The sequence below is a fragment of the Rhinopithecus roxellana genome, chromosome 4, assembly GCF_007565055.1.
Source record: "Rhinopithecus roxellana isolate Shanxi Qingling chromosome 4, ASM756505v1, whole genome shotgun sequence".
Classification (NCBI taxonomy): Eukaryota; Metazoa; Chordata; class Mammalia; order Primates; family Cercopithecidae; genus Rhinopithecus; species Rhinopithecus roxellana.
In genome coordinates, this window is record NC_044552.1 from 66,617,418 (window position 1) to 66,634,921 (window position 17,504).

Genomic DNA, 17,504 nt, shown 5'->3' on the forward strand with positions numbered 1-17,504 from the left:
AAGGAAAAGGATGTCACCACAATAAGAAGAAGGGGGGACAGCAAGATGTACAAGAGAGACGGGACAAGCAAATGTCTCTTCACAGGGATACCAAGAATAAAGGCTCAGGCAGAACATGTTCTTTGTCTGGAAAGAAATACAACTTTTATTTCTCCAATTCCCCAGTTAAAAGGAGTAAATGGCAAAGACAGATGTCTTCCCAGTCAACAGATCTTCTGTCAAGCAGCTGCAAGAAAATGTGAAGTCCCCTGGCACGTTCAGTCTCATTGCTACCACCACAATGCACCTGGGGTAAGCCACACTCAAATCATTCATCGAGTTTGTGATTTCTAATTCGTGTGTATCTGAACACACATGTGCGCAAACATCACCATTTGCCAAAGCACCTATATTCTTTTTTTGTTTTGTTTTGTTTGAGACGGAGTTTCATTCTTTCGCCCAGGCTAGAGTGAAGTGGAACGATCTTAGCTGACTGCAACCTCCACCTCCCAGGTTCAATTGATTCTCCTGCCTTAGCCTCCCAAGTAGCTGGGACATATAGGTGCCTGCCACCACGCCCAGCTAATTTTTGTATTTTTAGTACAGATGGGTTTTCGCCATGTTGGCCAGGCTAGTCTCGAACTCCTGACCTCAGGTGATCTACCCGCCCCAGCCTCCCAAAGTTCTGGGATTACAGACGTGAGCCACCACGCCCGGCTATGCTCTTCAATTACTACAGAACAAGCGCTTGTCAACAGCACTTGTTAAGAAACATTTTTCAATCTAAGTTCAGAAAATGATATCCTGATACATATTTACATATCAGTCTTACTCCTTCAAAACTGTTCAAATTTAAAATAAAAAAATACGACAGGATGAGGGCAATATATTTGTCCAGTTCTTCTCCTCAAACTATCAAATTTGATTTCAGAAAACAAGTACAAGGCAAGATTTTTATATTTCCTCCCACAGTCTACTCCTTCTGAAGCAGGCACTGTGCTTTTCACATGTTGTATCTCGATCTCCTGACCTCGTGATCCGCCCGCCTCGGCCTCCCAAAGTGCTGGGATTACAGGCATGAACCACTGCGCCCGGCCCACATGTTATATCTCATTTAATCTTCATAACAATCTTTTGGAGTAGGTATTATTTTAAGTATTTTATATTATTTATCTGTATCTAATTTTTACATAAATGTGGTCATATACATGATTTTTGTAAATAAAAAACTTTTGTTCTCTTTTTTGGCTTGACTCCTACATTCCCTCCCTATCTCTCCCCCTGCCAGAGTAAATACAACTTTTCTTCCAAACTGTCCACTGTATTTACATATTAACTTATGTACAAGTTTGTATAGGATGTATGTTTTATATATACATACACAAACACACACACATGCATTGTAGGTATTTATGGTAACCATTTATCTTCATACCACACTTACTTTCTTGCCTTTTTTTTTTTTTTTTTACTCAACATTAACTTGTAGAAATCCCACCAAATTATCTGGTAAGGTAAATATTTGTATTCTCATTTTGCAAATGAGAAAATTGAGGTTCAAAACTTATAAGTGACTTGTCCAAGGCCCCAGGGCTAATTAATGTGTAGAGGTAGGATTTGAACCGATAGCTGTCTCTCTGTGAAGAACACGCTCTTAACCACTAGACTAACCTCCCTCAGTGAGCACCACGGGAAAAAGAGAAACAGAAAATGAATGCAGAAACAAAACTAATACCTCTTGTGTCCCTTGAGTTCTGATAAAAGTCATTCTCAGTGGCCTAACTTTCCAAAGCGTTATTTCATTCATACAACACACATTTAAAAAATCACCATTCATCATGTCCCAGGCATTCTTAAGCCCCAATAAGCTGGGCAGGCGCAATGTGGATGCTCACAGGTACCCTTCTGATGTGACCAGATCAGGACGTGTACCTCCTATGGGGAGACTTTTTTTTTTTTTTTTTGTAATCATCAGTTCCTAACGATCGACCCCTCTCTACAATTACCAGGAAAAGTAGCACTTGAGATGATGCATAAGCCCATCCCATCAGACAAGCATAGACTTCTCCTGGCTGAATTACTCAAGCGTCACCTTCTCAAGGAGGTGATTCCAGGCACATATCTCAAACTGTATCCTCACTCCTTCCTGTGCACCTTCCCTCCCTAGCATTGCTTTACCTTTATATAACCACATATATTCATATATAAAAGTCTGCTTATCCATTCATTTTCTCTCTCCCAGAGACTGTAAGATCTAGAAGGTCAGGGACTTTTTATCTGTTTATTCACTCTGGTATCCCAGGGCAGCAGACACAGAATAAGTGCTAAATAAAAATGTATTGAAAGAAGTGTCCAAATACCTAGAAAGCCAACATCAACTTGCTTAGAGACAGAAGTTCACCCCGTGAAACAAACATGACCCCCTCTGTCTTCACTTTCATCCCTTTCTCTCCTCTCCCTACACTGCAGTGGGGACAGCCTCAATCAGCCACACAGTCAAGGACTCTTCACAATAAAACACAAATGTACCAACAAGCAAAACTTTCCCATTTGCTAATCACAATATTTAACTATTTCATTTAATTGATTGCTAGTAAACTCAGTTAAAAATCAAAACAGGGACCGGGCGCGGTGGCTCAAGCCTGTAATCCCAGCACTTTGGGAGGCCGAGACGGGCGGATCACGAGGTCAGGAGATCGAGACCATCCTGGCTAACATGGTGAAACCCCGTCTCTATTAAAAATACAAAAAGCTAGCCGGGCGACCTGGCGGGCGCCTGTAGTCCCAGCTACTCGGGAGGCTGAGGCAGGAGAATGGTGTGAACCCAGGAGGCGGAGCTTGCAGTGAGCTGAGATCCGGCCACTGCACTCCAGCCTGGGCGACAGAGCAAGACTCCGTCTCAAAAAAAAAAATCAAAACAGGGCAAGGTGCAGTGGCTTATGCCTCTCAGCGCTTTGGGAGGTTGAGACAGGAGAACTACTTGAGGCCAGGAATTTGAGACCAGCCTGGGCAACACAGCAAGACCCTGTTTCTACAAAAAATTTAAAAACAAGCTGGGCATGGTGGCATGCACCTGTAGTCCCAGCTATCCAGGAGGCTAAGGTGGAAGGATTGCTTGAGCCAGGAGGCTGAGGCTATGGTGAACCATGATTACACCCCTGCACTTCAACCCAAGCAACAGAGTAAGACCCTGTCTCTCAAAAATAAAAAAAACATCAAAATATGAGCAAAAGATTACGGGAAGAGGGCAGCAAGGGAGAAAAAGGACACTCAAGGTAGGTATCAGGGAAATGCCTTCAACCACAAATGCCATGCCTTCATGGCTGTATGACTAAAGCATCACAACTGGTATCAGACTCTTTTTTGTCAAAATTACTTTATGCATCATAAAAAAGAGCAAAAACTCAGAAGCTACTTTAGTTGCTCTGAGCACCTTTCTAAGATCACGGCCTCAAAAATCCATGTGCCTTGAGAACAATGGCTGCTCAGGACTAGAGCAAACAACTGCCATGTGCAGAGACAAAGTTCACAATTCACATTCCAGAAACAACCAGAAAACACATGGCTTTTCAGAACTGCATCTCTGTAATGGCATGGTCAGGACAGAAGGGAGGATGTTCTTTGCTTTGCCAAATCAGCAGTAGGAACAAATGTGGAAACACAGAATTTTAGAACCAAGTGGGACATGAAAAAACAAGCAGCTCTTCCTTATATTTCATAGCCTCAATTCATTTCAAAAATATTTGACAAGCATCTCCTGCATGCCAACTAACAGGACAGAAGGCAGTCCTAAGAGCTGATGGTACAAGAAGAATTTTTTTTTTAACGTTAAGATCACAGAAGCTCAATCAGTTACAGACTGACTAATATAAAACTTCCTGAGCCTTTACTAAGATACCTAGGTCTGGGCAATCAGCCATGAGTGAAACTGACATGTGTCACTTGCAATTCAGAACATCAGTCAGTGTGTGGACCTTCATGATTTTTACCTCTCTGCCTTGGGGGCAAGCAACATGATATACCAGTGATTCTGTCAACCTATGTCCTATACATCTTGAAATGAGGAAAGTCAGAGCTGACTATCCCCTGCCCCTGACCCATTTGGATGTAAATAACCAAGGAATAAACTGCCGAGGTTTGAGGTTTGGGGGGGTGTTTGTTACTGCACCACAACCTAGCCCATCCTGACTGGTAAATCCAAAAACGAGAGGCCAAAATGAAAAGAAAATTAAGAAGCAGATACAGTAAAGTACTCAGAACAAAGACTACATATTATCATGCAACTTAGTTACTCCAAAAATTTCATTAAAAAAATTAAGTGTTCTAACATTTTAGGGGAAGTACAGGGATTATTAGTTCGACTATTTTAAAACACACAAAAAGGTAATCTTTAATTCAAAGGCCACTGGTCAGTCTTCACAGAAACCATCTTTACAATGGATCTACTTTAAAGCCTTTCATCTCTCCCCAATTCTGATGGGAAAAAAACTGAGGTGGGGAGAGGAGAGTGGTACTTCACACCTGCATGAAAATCCTTTCAAGAAGAGGAAGAGCAGGAAAAAAAAAAATTAGAAAGCGAAAATGACATACTACTGACCTTCTGGACTGTAGTGGTCAGGTCCAAACAAAGCTGGATAATTTTGTTCTTCGTGACTGAGAAATCAGTGATCCCTGTAAACGGAGCCCTGGAAGGTAACAACAATCCTCTTAAAAAGGGGTAGGGATACACTGGGATCCCACTGTATGTTGGTAAGTATAGCTAACCCCATGGGCTACTCTAAATTCTTTTCTGTTTTGTTTTGTTTTGTTTTGTTTTGTTTGAGACTGTTGCCCAGGCTAGAGTGCAGTGGAATAATCTTGGCTCACTGCAACCTTTGCCTTCTGGGTTCAAGCAACTCTCCTGCCTCAGCCTCCGGAGTAGCTGAGATTACAGGCATGCGCTACCACGCCTGGCTAAGTTTTGTATTAAATTACTTTTTATTTAACTGGTTTCTCTCAAGTAACCCATAAAATAGGGATCTGAAAAGAAGGAGAGAAGGACTAGATAAAAAAAAATCAAAAATGACAGTTAACATCCCTTCTGAAGTCAACTAACAGCTTTCATACCAATCAAATCCTCAACCATTAATATTTAATCACAGTAAAACACGACCTTTCGCACAATTTCACTCTTCTCTAAGCTGAGGTTAATTTGTTCCTGCTATTAACCGTTTAAGTAACTGGCAAAGGAATCCTAAAATGTACCACTGATCGAGGGCTCCTTAAGAGTCGGTAAAAGGCTGGGCGCGGTGGCTCACGCCTGTAATCCCAGCACTTTGGGAGGCCGACACGGGCAGATCACGAGGTCAGAGGATCGAGACCATCCCGGCTAACACGGTGAAACTTCATCTCTACTAAAAATATAAAAAAATTAGCCGGGCGTGGTGGCGGGTGCCTGTAGTCCCAGCTACTCGGGAGGCTGAGGCAGGAGAATGGCAGGAACCCGGGAGGCAGAGCTTGCAGTGAGCCGAGATCGCGCCACTGCACTCCAGCCTGGGCGACAGCGGGAGACTCCGTCTCAAAAAAGAGCCGGCAAAAATGGTACGGAAAGAACAATGGTTCCTTTTCCTAAGACAAAGTACAGCTACCATGCAGCTTGGACTCTACTCTTGCAGGGCAGTAAAAGGCACATCTCCAACTTACCGGTCCAGCCAGGCCAGCAGGGCCTTGGCGGCGCCGATGAGCTCCACCACGGAGGTCAGGAACTCATTGGGGGCCTTGCGGGAGGTGTTTCCATCATAAGCGGGACTTTTCCGCCGGCTACTTATGTAATTCTGTAAATTGTGGGAGGATGCTCTCAGTTTCAGAACCAAGTTCTTCATATTATCAGTTTCGAGGCCATAATTCTGTGGAAAATAAAATCAAAGGGAAAAAAATCCAAACAATTAACAATATTTGGGGAGCGCGGTGGCTCACGCCTGTAATCCCAGCACTTTGGGAGGCTGAGGTGGGTGGATCACGAGGTCAGGAGATGGAGACCATCCTGGCTAATACGATGAAACCCCGTCTCTACTGAAAATACAAAAAATTAGCGGGACGTGGTGGTGGGCGCCTGTAGTCCCAGCTACTCCGGAGGCTGAGGCAGGAGAACAGCATGAACCAGTGAGCCAAGATTGTGCCAATGCTCTCCAGCTGGGCAACATAGCCAGACTCTGTCTCACAATAAAAACAAACAAATAAAAACAAAAAATAATATTCAAACTCTCTGATAACGCAAAAGCCCAGTTAGTCACTTGAAAAACTCTTACAACAACCACAAAACCCTGTGTGATCTATCCCCAGCCCACTTCATTCATCCCAGCCATACCAGCCTTCTCTCTGCTCCTTCCACAGGCACTGGGGCCTCAGGGACTTTGTTCTTGATAGTTCTTCTTCCCCAAATGCTCCTCCTACAAATCTTGTCGTGGACAGCTCATTCTTTTTTCATTTTTATTTTATTTTTTGAGATGGAGTCTCACTGTGTCACCCAGGCTGGAGTGCAGTGGCACCAACTCAGATCACTGCAACCTCTTCCTCCCGGGTTTATGGGTTCAAGAGATTCTCCTGCCTCAGCCTCCTGAATAGCTGGGATTACAGGCGCAACACCACGCTGGGCTAATTTTTGTATTTTTAGTAGAGACGGGATTTCACCGTGTTGCCCAGGCTAGTCTTGAACTTGTGAGCTCAGGCAATCTGCCCGCCTCAGCCTCCCAAAGTACTGGGATCACAGGCGTGAGCCACCGAGCCCAGCCAACAGCTCATTGCTATCACTCAGGTGCTGGCCCAAATGTCCCCTCCCCTGCAAGGCTTCCCTGATCACTTATTTAATCTAGAACAAGGTTTCTCAGCCTCAGTCCTACTGACATTTGGGGCCAGATAATGCTTGTGGGGCAGGGGGTCCCCATGTATTACAGGATGTTTATCAGCATCCCTGCTCTCTACCCATCAGATGGCAGTAGCGCCTCCTCCCCCGGTGTAACAACCAAAAATGTCTCCCAACATCGCCCTGTGTCCCCTGGTGGCAGAATCGCCCCTTCGATTCACTCTCTAGCCCATCACCCACTTCTGCCCCATCTGAAGCACCGAGTTTGCGGCCTTCTTCCTCCACTGGGATGTGAGGACTACAGAAGCAGGGCTCTGTGAGTATGCCCACTACGGTATTTCCAGCACAGCGGACAATCATATAGTCATGGAATGCATGGATTTCCACTAGGCAAGACACTCACACAAACACACAAAAAAAAACAAAAAACAAAAAACAAAGCACTAACTAAACACGAATTCACTAAGCGTGATCTCCTGAGCTTGAAGATGTGGCTCCTGTCTGTACTCCCAGCTACTCAAGAGGTAGGAGGATCGCTTGAGCCCAGGAGGTTGAGGCTGCAGTGAGCTATGATCGTGCCACTGTACTCCAGCCTGGGTGACAGAGAGAGACCCTGTCTCAATCAATCATAAAATTAATTTCTTGCTCTTGTGCTTCTAACCTGTGTTCTTTTTGAACAATGTTCAGCTTACGTGGGTGCTTCAAAAAAATCAGTTTCATGAGCTAATACTGTCCTAGATTCCCTTTCAGAAAAAAGAGCCAATCCTGGGAAACAACACGTAAGTCTGCAACATTAGAGGTGGGGGTACAAATTTCTGTATTCAATTGCCTCTGTATGTCCTAAATTGTTTTATCATTTTTTTAAAAAACATAACGATATTTCTTGAGATAGATTATGCCGTCTCAATAGCATCCCAAGGCAAGAATCTGGTACCATTTAAAAAGTGAGACTAACAGAATACTTAACATTCTTGAACACTTTATGCCAGGAACTGGACTCAGTGTTTGACGTGTATTATCTCAGGAAAACAGCCCAAGAAGGTAGAAATGTTTTTATCTCTAATTTACCACTAAGGAAACTGAGGCGTGAAAACAGTAAATAAATTCTCCAAAGTTACAAAGCTAATCAGCGGTAGTGCTGGGCTTCTGACCAAGGCAATCTGCATCTAGGGCACAAGCTTTTGATTACTCTCTCTGCTGTGTATGTCACCTTCCACACAACATGCCCAAAAAAGGGCCACGTGATAAGACAGATGACAAGATGGACATTAGACAAGGATAAGGAAAACTGTCCAGTGATCCTGGATCCAGCACAAGCTGAATAGCTATTCCGCTTCTCAAAATTCTACACATCCCCTCTGAAGTGGAGAAACTTTACTTTATTTATTTATTTATTTTGAGACGGAGTTTCACTCTGTCACCAGGCTGGAGTGCAGTGGCATGATCTCGACTCACTGCAACCTCTGACTCCCTGGTTCAAGCCATTCTCCTGCCTCAGCCTCCCAAGTAGCTGGGATTACAGGCAAGTGCCACCATGCTCAGTTAATCTTTGAATATTTTAGTAGAGACGGGGTTTCACCATGTTGGCCAGGATGGTCTCCATCTCCTGACCTCATGATTCGCCTGCCGCAGCCTTCCAAAGTGCTGGGATTACAGGCATGAACCACTGCACCCAGCTGTGGAGAAACTTCTTTCAGCTGGTTTTGGCCATGTGGGCCAGAGAGAGGCAAGTCACGTGTCAAAATCAAGATACATAAAGCATATACTCGGAAGTATGTTAAGAAACTTTTTTTTTTTTGCAAGATGAACAATGGTAAGTTAAAAACAACAATAAAAGGCTTTGACTTTAACAAAACAATTCTAATTTTAAATAGATTTTACTTGAAGTTTAAATTTATGTTACCTCCTAGTAAAATAAAAAATAATATTTAAAAAATTAGAAATTTTGAAAGAAGCAAAAATTAGCTGAAAATTTTCTCTTCCAAGCTTTTGAAAAACACTGAATTTCAAAATATAAATGAATATTCTATATTGGCAGTATTTTTCTATCTAAATGTGATATTCATTTTTTATGTTATTTTCTAGAGACTAAAATATAATCTTGTCCTCCAATAGAGAGACAAAAATAAGATGGATCTGCATCATAGCTTTTTAAATTCAAAGAATCAAAGACTCACAATTGAATGGATAAAGAGGCCACAAGACAGAGCTTGTTTTGAAGGACTTGTAACTATGATGAAAGAGAAAGACCCCCTCATTCAGTCAGTTACTCAGCCTGCCAACTTACATGAAGCGTTTCGAACTAAAAGCAGGAAAGTCAGTTTTCAACAACCAATGTCACCATAAATTACTTGGAACTTTTATGACCATATACATAATGTTTACTTGTTGAACTCAAAGAGGATTAAGTGCATTTTATTGTTGCAAGAAACTTTAAACCTCAATCTTCTAAAAACGTACCACTTTTAATACTGAACTAAAGGGGTAGAGTGGCTTCTTGTAACTGTTCTCATCATTGTCCACTCAGTTTGCTCTTTTTTCTCCCCCAAAACAAATAATGGGCCTAGAAAGATGAATAAATATAGCTAGAATAGAATTTTTAAAAGAAGGAAGGAGGAAAAGAAGAAAGGAAAGTTCCTTCCCTTCGACCCCATTGCACAGTAAAGAGAGAACAAGAAACTGATTATATTAGCTCAAAAGAACCTCTACTGTAGAAGCATAATCAGGAAAGGATTATTGACTTAAGTGCCCCACAAAGAAAGACCAAAAATAAATAATTTCTCAGACCAGATAAATTATTTTCACCAGTCTTTTCCCCAAAACCTGTCTCCTTCAGAAACCTTTTCGAGATAAGGCATCAAAAAGATACAGATTAAGATACAAAGTGAGTTTCTGAAAATCTATTCACATACTAAAACCCTTCCACTGAGATCTCACTTCCTAGGGTTCACCATCAGGGATCCTTTCCTGATCTGGCTAGAGAAATCATACACTAAATGGGAGAAAAGGAAAGCAAAAAGAGTCTAAATTATACACATTTAGCTAAGGAAAAACCTTATACAACTTCTTCTCTACCATCTTCTCCATTCCTACTAGCTCTATTTGTGATCTAACACGTGTGATTAAGGTGTGCCAGAGACACAAAATCAAAGTCATCTTATTGACTTGGGTCAATTAAGAGATAGCCTAAGAAATATAGTTCACAGTCTTCCTAAGGCATTTTTAAATAAGCTCATAAGCAAGATCAAGTTAAATATAATTTGCCAGCAAAAATTCCTGTTCCTGCATTTCTTCTCATAAAAAATATAACATGTTTAAATGATTTGCCATGGGTAAACAATAAGCAACGAATAATCTCACAGGTATACCAGTGTGCATATGCACTCTAGGCCCATAGATTCATTACAGGTACTTCATTTAACCCCAAGTCTAGGTAGCATCACTTAACACATGTATCAGTTCCAACTGTTCACTTCTCAACCTCCTTCAACCTTCAAAACACAGCTGCCCATGCCTTGGTGTTCAGTAAACTGGGCCTCACTGACTTGGCAAAGAACATAGGTTACAGTCATACTTAGCCTTTTTTTTTTTTTTTGAGATGGAGTCTCGCTCTGTCACCCAGACTGGAGTACAGTGGTGTGATCTCAGCAAGCTCCACCACCTGGGTTCACACCATTCTCCTGCCTCAGCCTCCCAAGTAGCTGGGACTACAGGTGCCTGCCACCATGCCCAGCTAATTTTTTGCATTTTTAGTAGAGACAGGGTTTCACACCGTGTTAGCCAGGATGGTCTCGATCTCCTGACCTTGTGATCCACCCGCCTCGGCCTCCCACAGTGCTGGGATTACAGGCGTGAGCCACCGTTCCTGGCCACAGTCACACTTACCCTCATTGGTTATGCTTACTGGTTATTCTCAGTCACACCCTCTCAACCAGTACTGGCCAACAGAACTCTATGCAAAGATGAAAATGTTCTTTTTCTGTGCTGTCCAATATCATAGCCACTAGCCACATGGAGCTTCTGAGCACTTGGAATGTTGCTAGTACAACCAAGGAACTGAATTTTATTTTATTTTAGTTGATTTTCATTTAGACAGTCACATTGGGTAACAGCTATCCTACTGAAAAGAGCAGCTCTATAATCGGTCTCAGGTACCCTCTACCCAGAGAGAGGAAGAAAAACTGGATACAGATTCTAATTCAATCCTAGAAAGTGGTCCTGGTCTCATCGTACAATACAAATCACTCTCCTAAGCCACGACTGCCAGTCAAAGTCAATATTCACGAAGGGCGGTTTCTCTCATTGCTCTCTATCCACGACCAGCTAATTTGTGAGCCACTGCTCACCAGTTTTGGAATCTTCATTAACAGCTGTTTCCTATTTTAGGTTCCTGTCCATCTATCTGCGCCTCTCTTTGCATTGATACTTTCCAGTGGTTATGTTTCTCCCCTCCCCCTTCCTTACCTTTAATTCTATTCATTTCCTGTCTATCATAAAATCAACATCCACTAAACCAAGTTTACATAGAAACCTCTTTTATAACACCAAGGCCAACTGCATTTACACATCAACTGCCCTGGAGATGGTCTGTTCAAAGCAGCACCAATTTATATATCCAAAGATCTATATGCTACAAATGGATTAAAAAGATAGTATAATTAGTATATGAATTATAATAATATTCAAAAAGGAGATTATATCGAGACTAAAGACATTTTAGTAAAACTCACTAAAATAATCCACACACTTTTGTGAACCCCTACGTGACCCCCCTGTCCAATGCAGTCACTGGCACAGAGCAGGTCCAGAATGAGTCTGAGGTCAAAGCTTGGTCTGCAAAGGAAATTAGAAGGAAATTGTAGGAGATAAAACACAGCTTTAGGTTCTGGCATTTGTCCAGCTTTGTTCATTTTAGTCTAATGCTCTAAGAGGTAGACAAGAGGAAAAGGCAAAGAGAATGCCCAGGGGCAGCTGTTATGTTTGTCATCCCACCCGACGTACATGATGCATCTCTAGCTGACCCTTCCACCCTGCCTCTCTTACCTTGGATTTGCAAGTAAATTTACCTGTCCTCCAAGTATTACTGCAAAGTGAAAGAGACAATTTGCAAAACATCAAGCAGAAAAGACGGAAAAGCCATGTTCCCAGAAAGGATAATAAAAGTAAACTCAAACATGTTTGTACAAAAAAAAAAATACAGTTTCAGTAATAAACAGGATGCTTAGACGTCTGGGCAGTGCAAAGCACTTACACAATAGTGCACAGCCACATCTAAGGTGAGCGTTACTGTACAGATGGGAAAAACAGACACCACCATTTCCCCGAAGGTCACAGAGGGAGTAGCATGTAGCAGAGCTGGGGTTAGAATGCAAATTCCTGCTTCCCAGACCCGTGCTCAGACTACTTGGCTGTAGCGTCTCCCAGGCGGCAGCTCATTTATCAACTACAAATAATTTCCCCATTACTTTCCTAAACAAGAGCAGGGCATCTCAGAGCAGAAGACAAGGCTCTGTCCATTTTAAGAAGAAGAATACACACAATGCAGCAAGTGTTATATAATCAACAGTATGCAGACCAGCGATGGCAAAATCATCAGCAGCACATTCTTTCCCACCATTCTCAGTGATGTAATTGTATATACCCCTGGCTGGGGTTCAGGGCATTACTAACCCAGCCTGAATGCTGTCGAGTTTGTCCAAATCCTGACAGTTAAGTAAACTGCATCTTTAGCCTGGCACCAGGGCAGGCAGACTTGAATTCCACCCACACTAACCAATTTATAAACAAAATGTCCTTACAGGTGTTTTTGGCCCACACCTAACAAAGCTACCCATGTGATTCTAGTGTCAGGACCCAGCAGGATTTTACTCATTCGTGTTAAAGCCAAAATCCATCATCTTCAAAATGTAATGAAGACCACGTTTTTTTCCCATTTCATAGGTCATGTCAAGTGCAAATATCAGTTATTTAAATATCACAAATATCTGTGAAACTCAACCGCTTTTTATAGTAACAAAACCAGACATGAAAATCAGAACCTATTTCTCACTTCAATTTAGAAGATGACACTTTCTTTTCTTTTTTGAGACAGGGTCTCACTCTGTCGCCCAGGCTGGAATGCAGTGGTGCGATCTTGGCTCACGGCAGCCTCCACCTCCCAGGCTCACATGATTTTCTGAATTCAGCCTCCTGAATATCTGGGACTATAGGTGCGTGCTAGCCACACCCGGCTAACTTTTTTGTATTTCTAATAGAGACAGGGTTTTGCTACGTTGCCCAGGCTAGTCTCAAACTTCCGGACTCAAGCAATCCACCCGCCTTGGCCTCCCAGAGTGCTGGGATTATAGGCATGAGCCATTGCGCCTGACCAGGTGACAATTTCATTCAGGACTATTTCCGACGTTTTTTCCTTTTAAAAGAAAACTAGACTAACTTAGACTAATACAGAGATTTTCTGAAAAAGACAAACTCTTTCTGTAAAGGAAAAGTTAATAAATATTTTAGGCTTTGGGGGAACCATGTGATTCTGGTACAACTACTCAATTCTCACTGTAGCAAGAAAGCAGCCACAAACACATAAGTGAATGGACATGGCTGTGTTCCAATAAAGCTTTATTTACAAAAATAGATAGTGGGCCAGATTTAACTCAGGGGCCATAGTTTGCCAACCCTTAAAGTAGAAAATAATTCATTTTTTCCCCTTCCTATAGTATCTTCGGCTCATGTTTTATTTCAATGGAGCATTAAGAAAACAGTGATATGCTAAATCACAAACAATGAGAGCTTAAGAGAACAAGGCTCTAAAGAATGTCATCACGGTACAGATCACCTTCTCCTGAACTAACCAGTGCACAGAGAAGGTCCACAGCCTCCAATACAAGCTCCTGGTGTCCGATCCGTGTGACCCCCAGTTCCTCCAGATCCTGATGGGAAATCTGCAGCAGCTGCTCGCCATTGATCTTCTCCCGTTCAAACTTGTGGACATATTGTTGCAGGCAGTCATCCAACCCTGCCGAAAACAACCAGAAGTCCCATTATTGTCATTCTGTTCCTTTACCCCCACCAAACTGCCCGCATGTCACATCATTCTCAGCAATCACCAATTGTGATGCTACTATCTGATTATCCATGTGAGGCCTATTCCACCTAATGGGCACCTTTGCATGACATCTCAAACAGGTTTTCAAGTGCAGCTTAACATTCTCAAGTGATCCAGCAGACTTTTATGATAGTTACCTTTTCATTCCCTGTAAACTAAAGGAATAAACGCCAAACCTCTGCTGACTTAAAACTCTAATTACCTAGACCAGACATGTTGTCTGTTTGCTAAGCAACCCTTCTTTTGGGACATCATCCCACCCATCCCATGTAATCCCAGGGAGCTTGCCACTCAAGACGCCTTGCCACAGTAGGTGGCACATGGCCAGGTCTCCCATAGGGCTCTATACACCAGCCAGTCATAGGTTTAGGGATGGACGTGTGACTCAAGCAGAACCAATCAAAATCTTCCTTGATATTTGATATATGGCCACAAGAACTGAGAAGCTCTTTTTTACTTTCCAGTCAGAAGTCAAAAGATAAACCTTGGCAATGCTGGCAGTCATTTTTCTCATCCGTTTTCTGAGAATAAATCCATTTGAGAAAGAGAGAGAGAAAATGCCCCAATAATATCCTATATACCCCTGGATATAACTTTGCTTAATAAAGATACTTCTAGCCCTAGAATATTTCACTTAAGTTTAAATAAGTTTTCTTTTTAGATTAAGCTTGTTTGTGTCGAATCTCTGTCCCTCGCAACTGAAAAAGACCCTAAAGGAGACGGGTACCAACAGTGGTACCATATAAAAAGGCATGGTAAATGGGTTCGCTTATGGCAATTTTTCCAGGTCAAACGCTATGGCCAAAAGTGCCATATTTTAATGCTTGTATATAATGACTAAAATGAGTAAGCCAAACAGAACTTGAGAATTATTATTCCTGTACAGAGAACTTGTTTTAGTAGTTTTACTGGAATAACATTTTACCCTGAATCAATTGATCTATTCAAGCCTAATAATAAAAGTCACCTTGTTGTTTTAAAAGACCTGAGTTATATAAACTCAATCCCAACACAAAGAATGAACACTCAATTTAACTGGAAAAGTATATAGGAAAGCATACTGCTGCCCCCTCCCCACCAAACGCATGCACATGCACACACGTGCACACACACACATGCCCATACATGCACACACGCGCACACACACGCACACATTTATTTCATTTAACCCTCACAAAACCTGTGTCATGTGGGTATCTCTCTGAGCTAGCACTTACTTTTTGTAATACTAAAGTCTATGGATATTAAAATCTGATGTGTGAGGCTAAACTACATCTCTGCCCTACAAATGTTCACCATTTTCCTCCTAATAAGATATAGGAAGAAGAGTAGTTTTCTGATAACCATTTGGGGCTATTAAATATAGGAAGAGGAAGTAATAAAAAAAAATCTATGGTAACCATTTGGAACCCAACTCATCCTCCCTGAAATGACATCTGTCTAGCCCCTGGGCTAGACAGCAAGCGAGGTTGGGAATATTGATATAAACTCAGCCCCGCTCTGACAGCCTTGAGCTACAGGTGGTCTTCGTGGCATGTGAGTCAGGCAGGCAGTGGAGGCCAGGCAAGTCAGCGGGTGTTGAGACCGACACCCTACCTGGGCTGCAAATGCAACCTCAGCACCAGGACACTCAGAATCAATCGTCTGCAGGGGGGGCAGCATCTATCTGTAGCAGGCAACCATAACAAGGGACAAGATTGAAGGACAGCCTCCTATTTTGTTCCCATATTGTGGATGAAAGAATTAAGGCTCACGGAGGATACATAACCTGTCCACAGTCATATAGCTGGTCAGATGCCAAGAAAAGGGCTGATGCAGAAGAAAAGAGGTCAAACGCAAGTTAGGGTCTGTTGGACACAGCCTCGTTCTTCTGCATTTTCTCGCAAACATGAGATTATAACCCAGGATTATAAAAATTCTTCTCCAACAACTTCTTAAATCAGCAGTAAAGTCTAACCCCAAGACAGTTATTTAAATAGAATTACAGAATCTTAGAGTCACTTAAAAGGCACTTCAGATCCCAATGAGTACAAAAAATTGAGAAAACACAGACAAAACAGAAATTACTGTGAAGTTTACCCAGAATCACTTAGCCAGTTCTAAGCCTGATCATGATCTTCTCCTCTCTCTCAGGATGCTGTCTTCCCTAGCCTACTTTTAAGCTTTAAAAAGAATTTTTTTGTTTTAGCTTGTCATACAAGTTTAGGACAACTATGTTATATATTTAAAGCCTGTTATGGCTAAACTGTGTCCCCACAAAATTCGTATGTTACAGTCCTAACCCTCAGTACCCTGGAATGCATTTGGAGAGAGAATCCTTCAAGAAGGAATTAAGCTCAAATGACATCGTTAAGGTGGGCTCCACCCATATGACTCGTGTCCTTATTGGAAGAGGAGATTACAACACAGACACACACAGAAGAAAGATACGTGAAGACACATAAAAGACGGTCATTATAAACCAAGGAGAGAGGCCTCAGAAGAAACCTACCCTGCTGACACCTTGATCTCAGACTTCCAGCCTCCAGAACGGTGATGAGACAAATTTCTGTTGTTCCAGCCTCCCAGTCTATGGGGCTTTGTTATGGCAGTCCAAGCAACCCAGTATAAATGTAATAACATTTTCTTTCATATTAATCCACACGTGATCTCTTAAACAAGGCCCAGTGACCAATGGAACAGGTGATGTTTACTGTGCTAAACAAGCTCACTGCTCATAATACAAAGCATAACACTGACAGATTCACATTCGTTTTCATATACAGAATAAATCAGTCCATTAAAACTAAAGTGAAAAAGTATACTGGATGTTCCTTAAGCTTCATTCCTGAATGCTAAGGAGAAATAAAGATGAGGCCAGATCATTTCTCTGTTAATGAACTGAAAAATTCATGGAAGAAGTAGGATTTCAGAAGTAGCTTTAGAATAGTAAGGAAATGTTTGGAACACTGAAAAGGTTGAGATGGAAGGAATGGTGAGGGTTCTAGACAGTGTGCAGGCTACAAATGATTAGACATTGAGAACTGAAGAATACAGAGCATTTCTCTGAGAAACTAACCAGAATCTCCTTGAGGATTATGAGAGAATATAAGCATTGTAACCTCAAATAATCACAAGTTCCCTGAGATGTAGAATTATCAAGCAGAAACATCACGTTACTACCCCTATAAGAATAGAATCTATTGTAGCCTCAAGACTTTGTCCTCAAGGCACACATATATTGAATATGCTAGGTTTTAAATAGTGTTGCCTCCCAGAGTTTTATTATTCCAATACATTATGACCTATTGTTCGGCAGTCCTATTGTTTAGAATACAATTAAACATTTATAAACAGCTAAATTAAACTATTACGCAGTCCCACAAAGGAGAGAAAAACCTCAATTTCTAGTAAATTGATCTAATAGTCTTAGAATTTGCAATAAACCATACTCTTTTACTTATTTGTCAGATGGATCTATCTGCCAGTTTCTTGCTTCAAGCAATTTACAGAAAGTCTAGCAGGACCAAGAGAAACACATAATTCAGTAAAATTAGATTAAACACATTCCATTTATACAAATTAAACATGCAATTAAATGTGAAG

General features: G+C 41.8%; 1 protein-coding gene across 2 annotated transcripts in view; it reads right to left on the minus strand.

Moving 5' to 3' along the window:
* Positions 1-17,504, minus strand: part of CNKSR3 (CNKSR family member 3) — a 106,150-nt gene that overhangs the window by 31,998 nt on the left and 56,648 nt on the right. For both annotated transcript variants that reach the window (XM_010357553.2, XM_030928339.1), the window contains exons 2-4: positions 13,666-13,829; positions 5,662-5,864; positions 4,577-4,664 (exon numbers count right to left, since the gene is read on the minus strand). In XM_010357553.2, the coding sequence (XP_010355855.1) occupies positions 4,577-4,664; positions 5,662-5,864; positions 13,666-13,829 (455 nt within the window). The remainder of the gene's footprint in view (positions 1-4,576; positions 4,665-5,661; positions 5,865-13,665; positions 13,830-17,504) is intronic.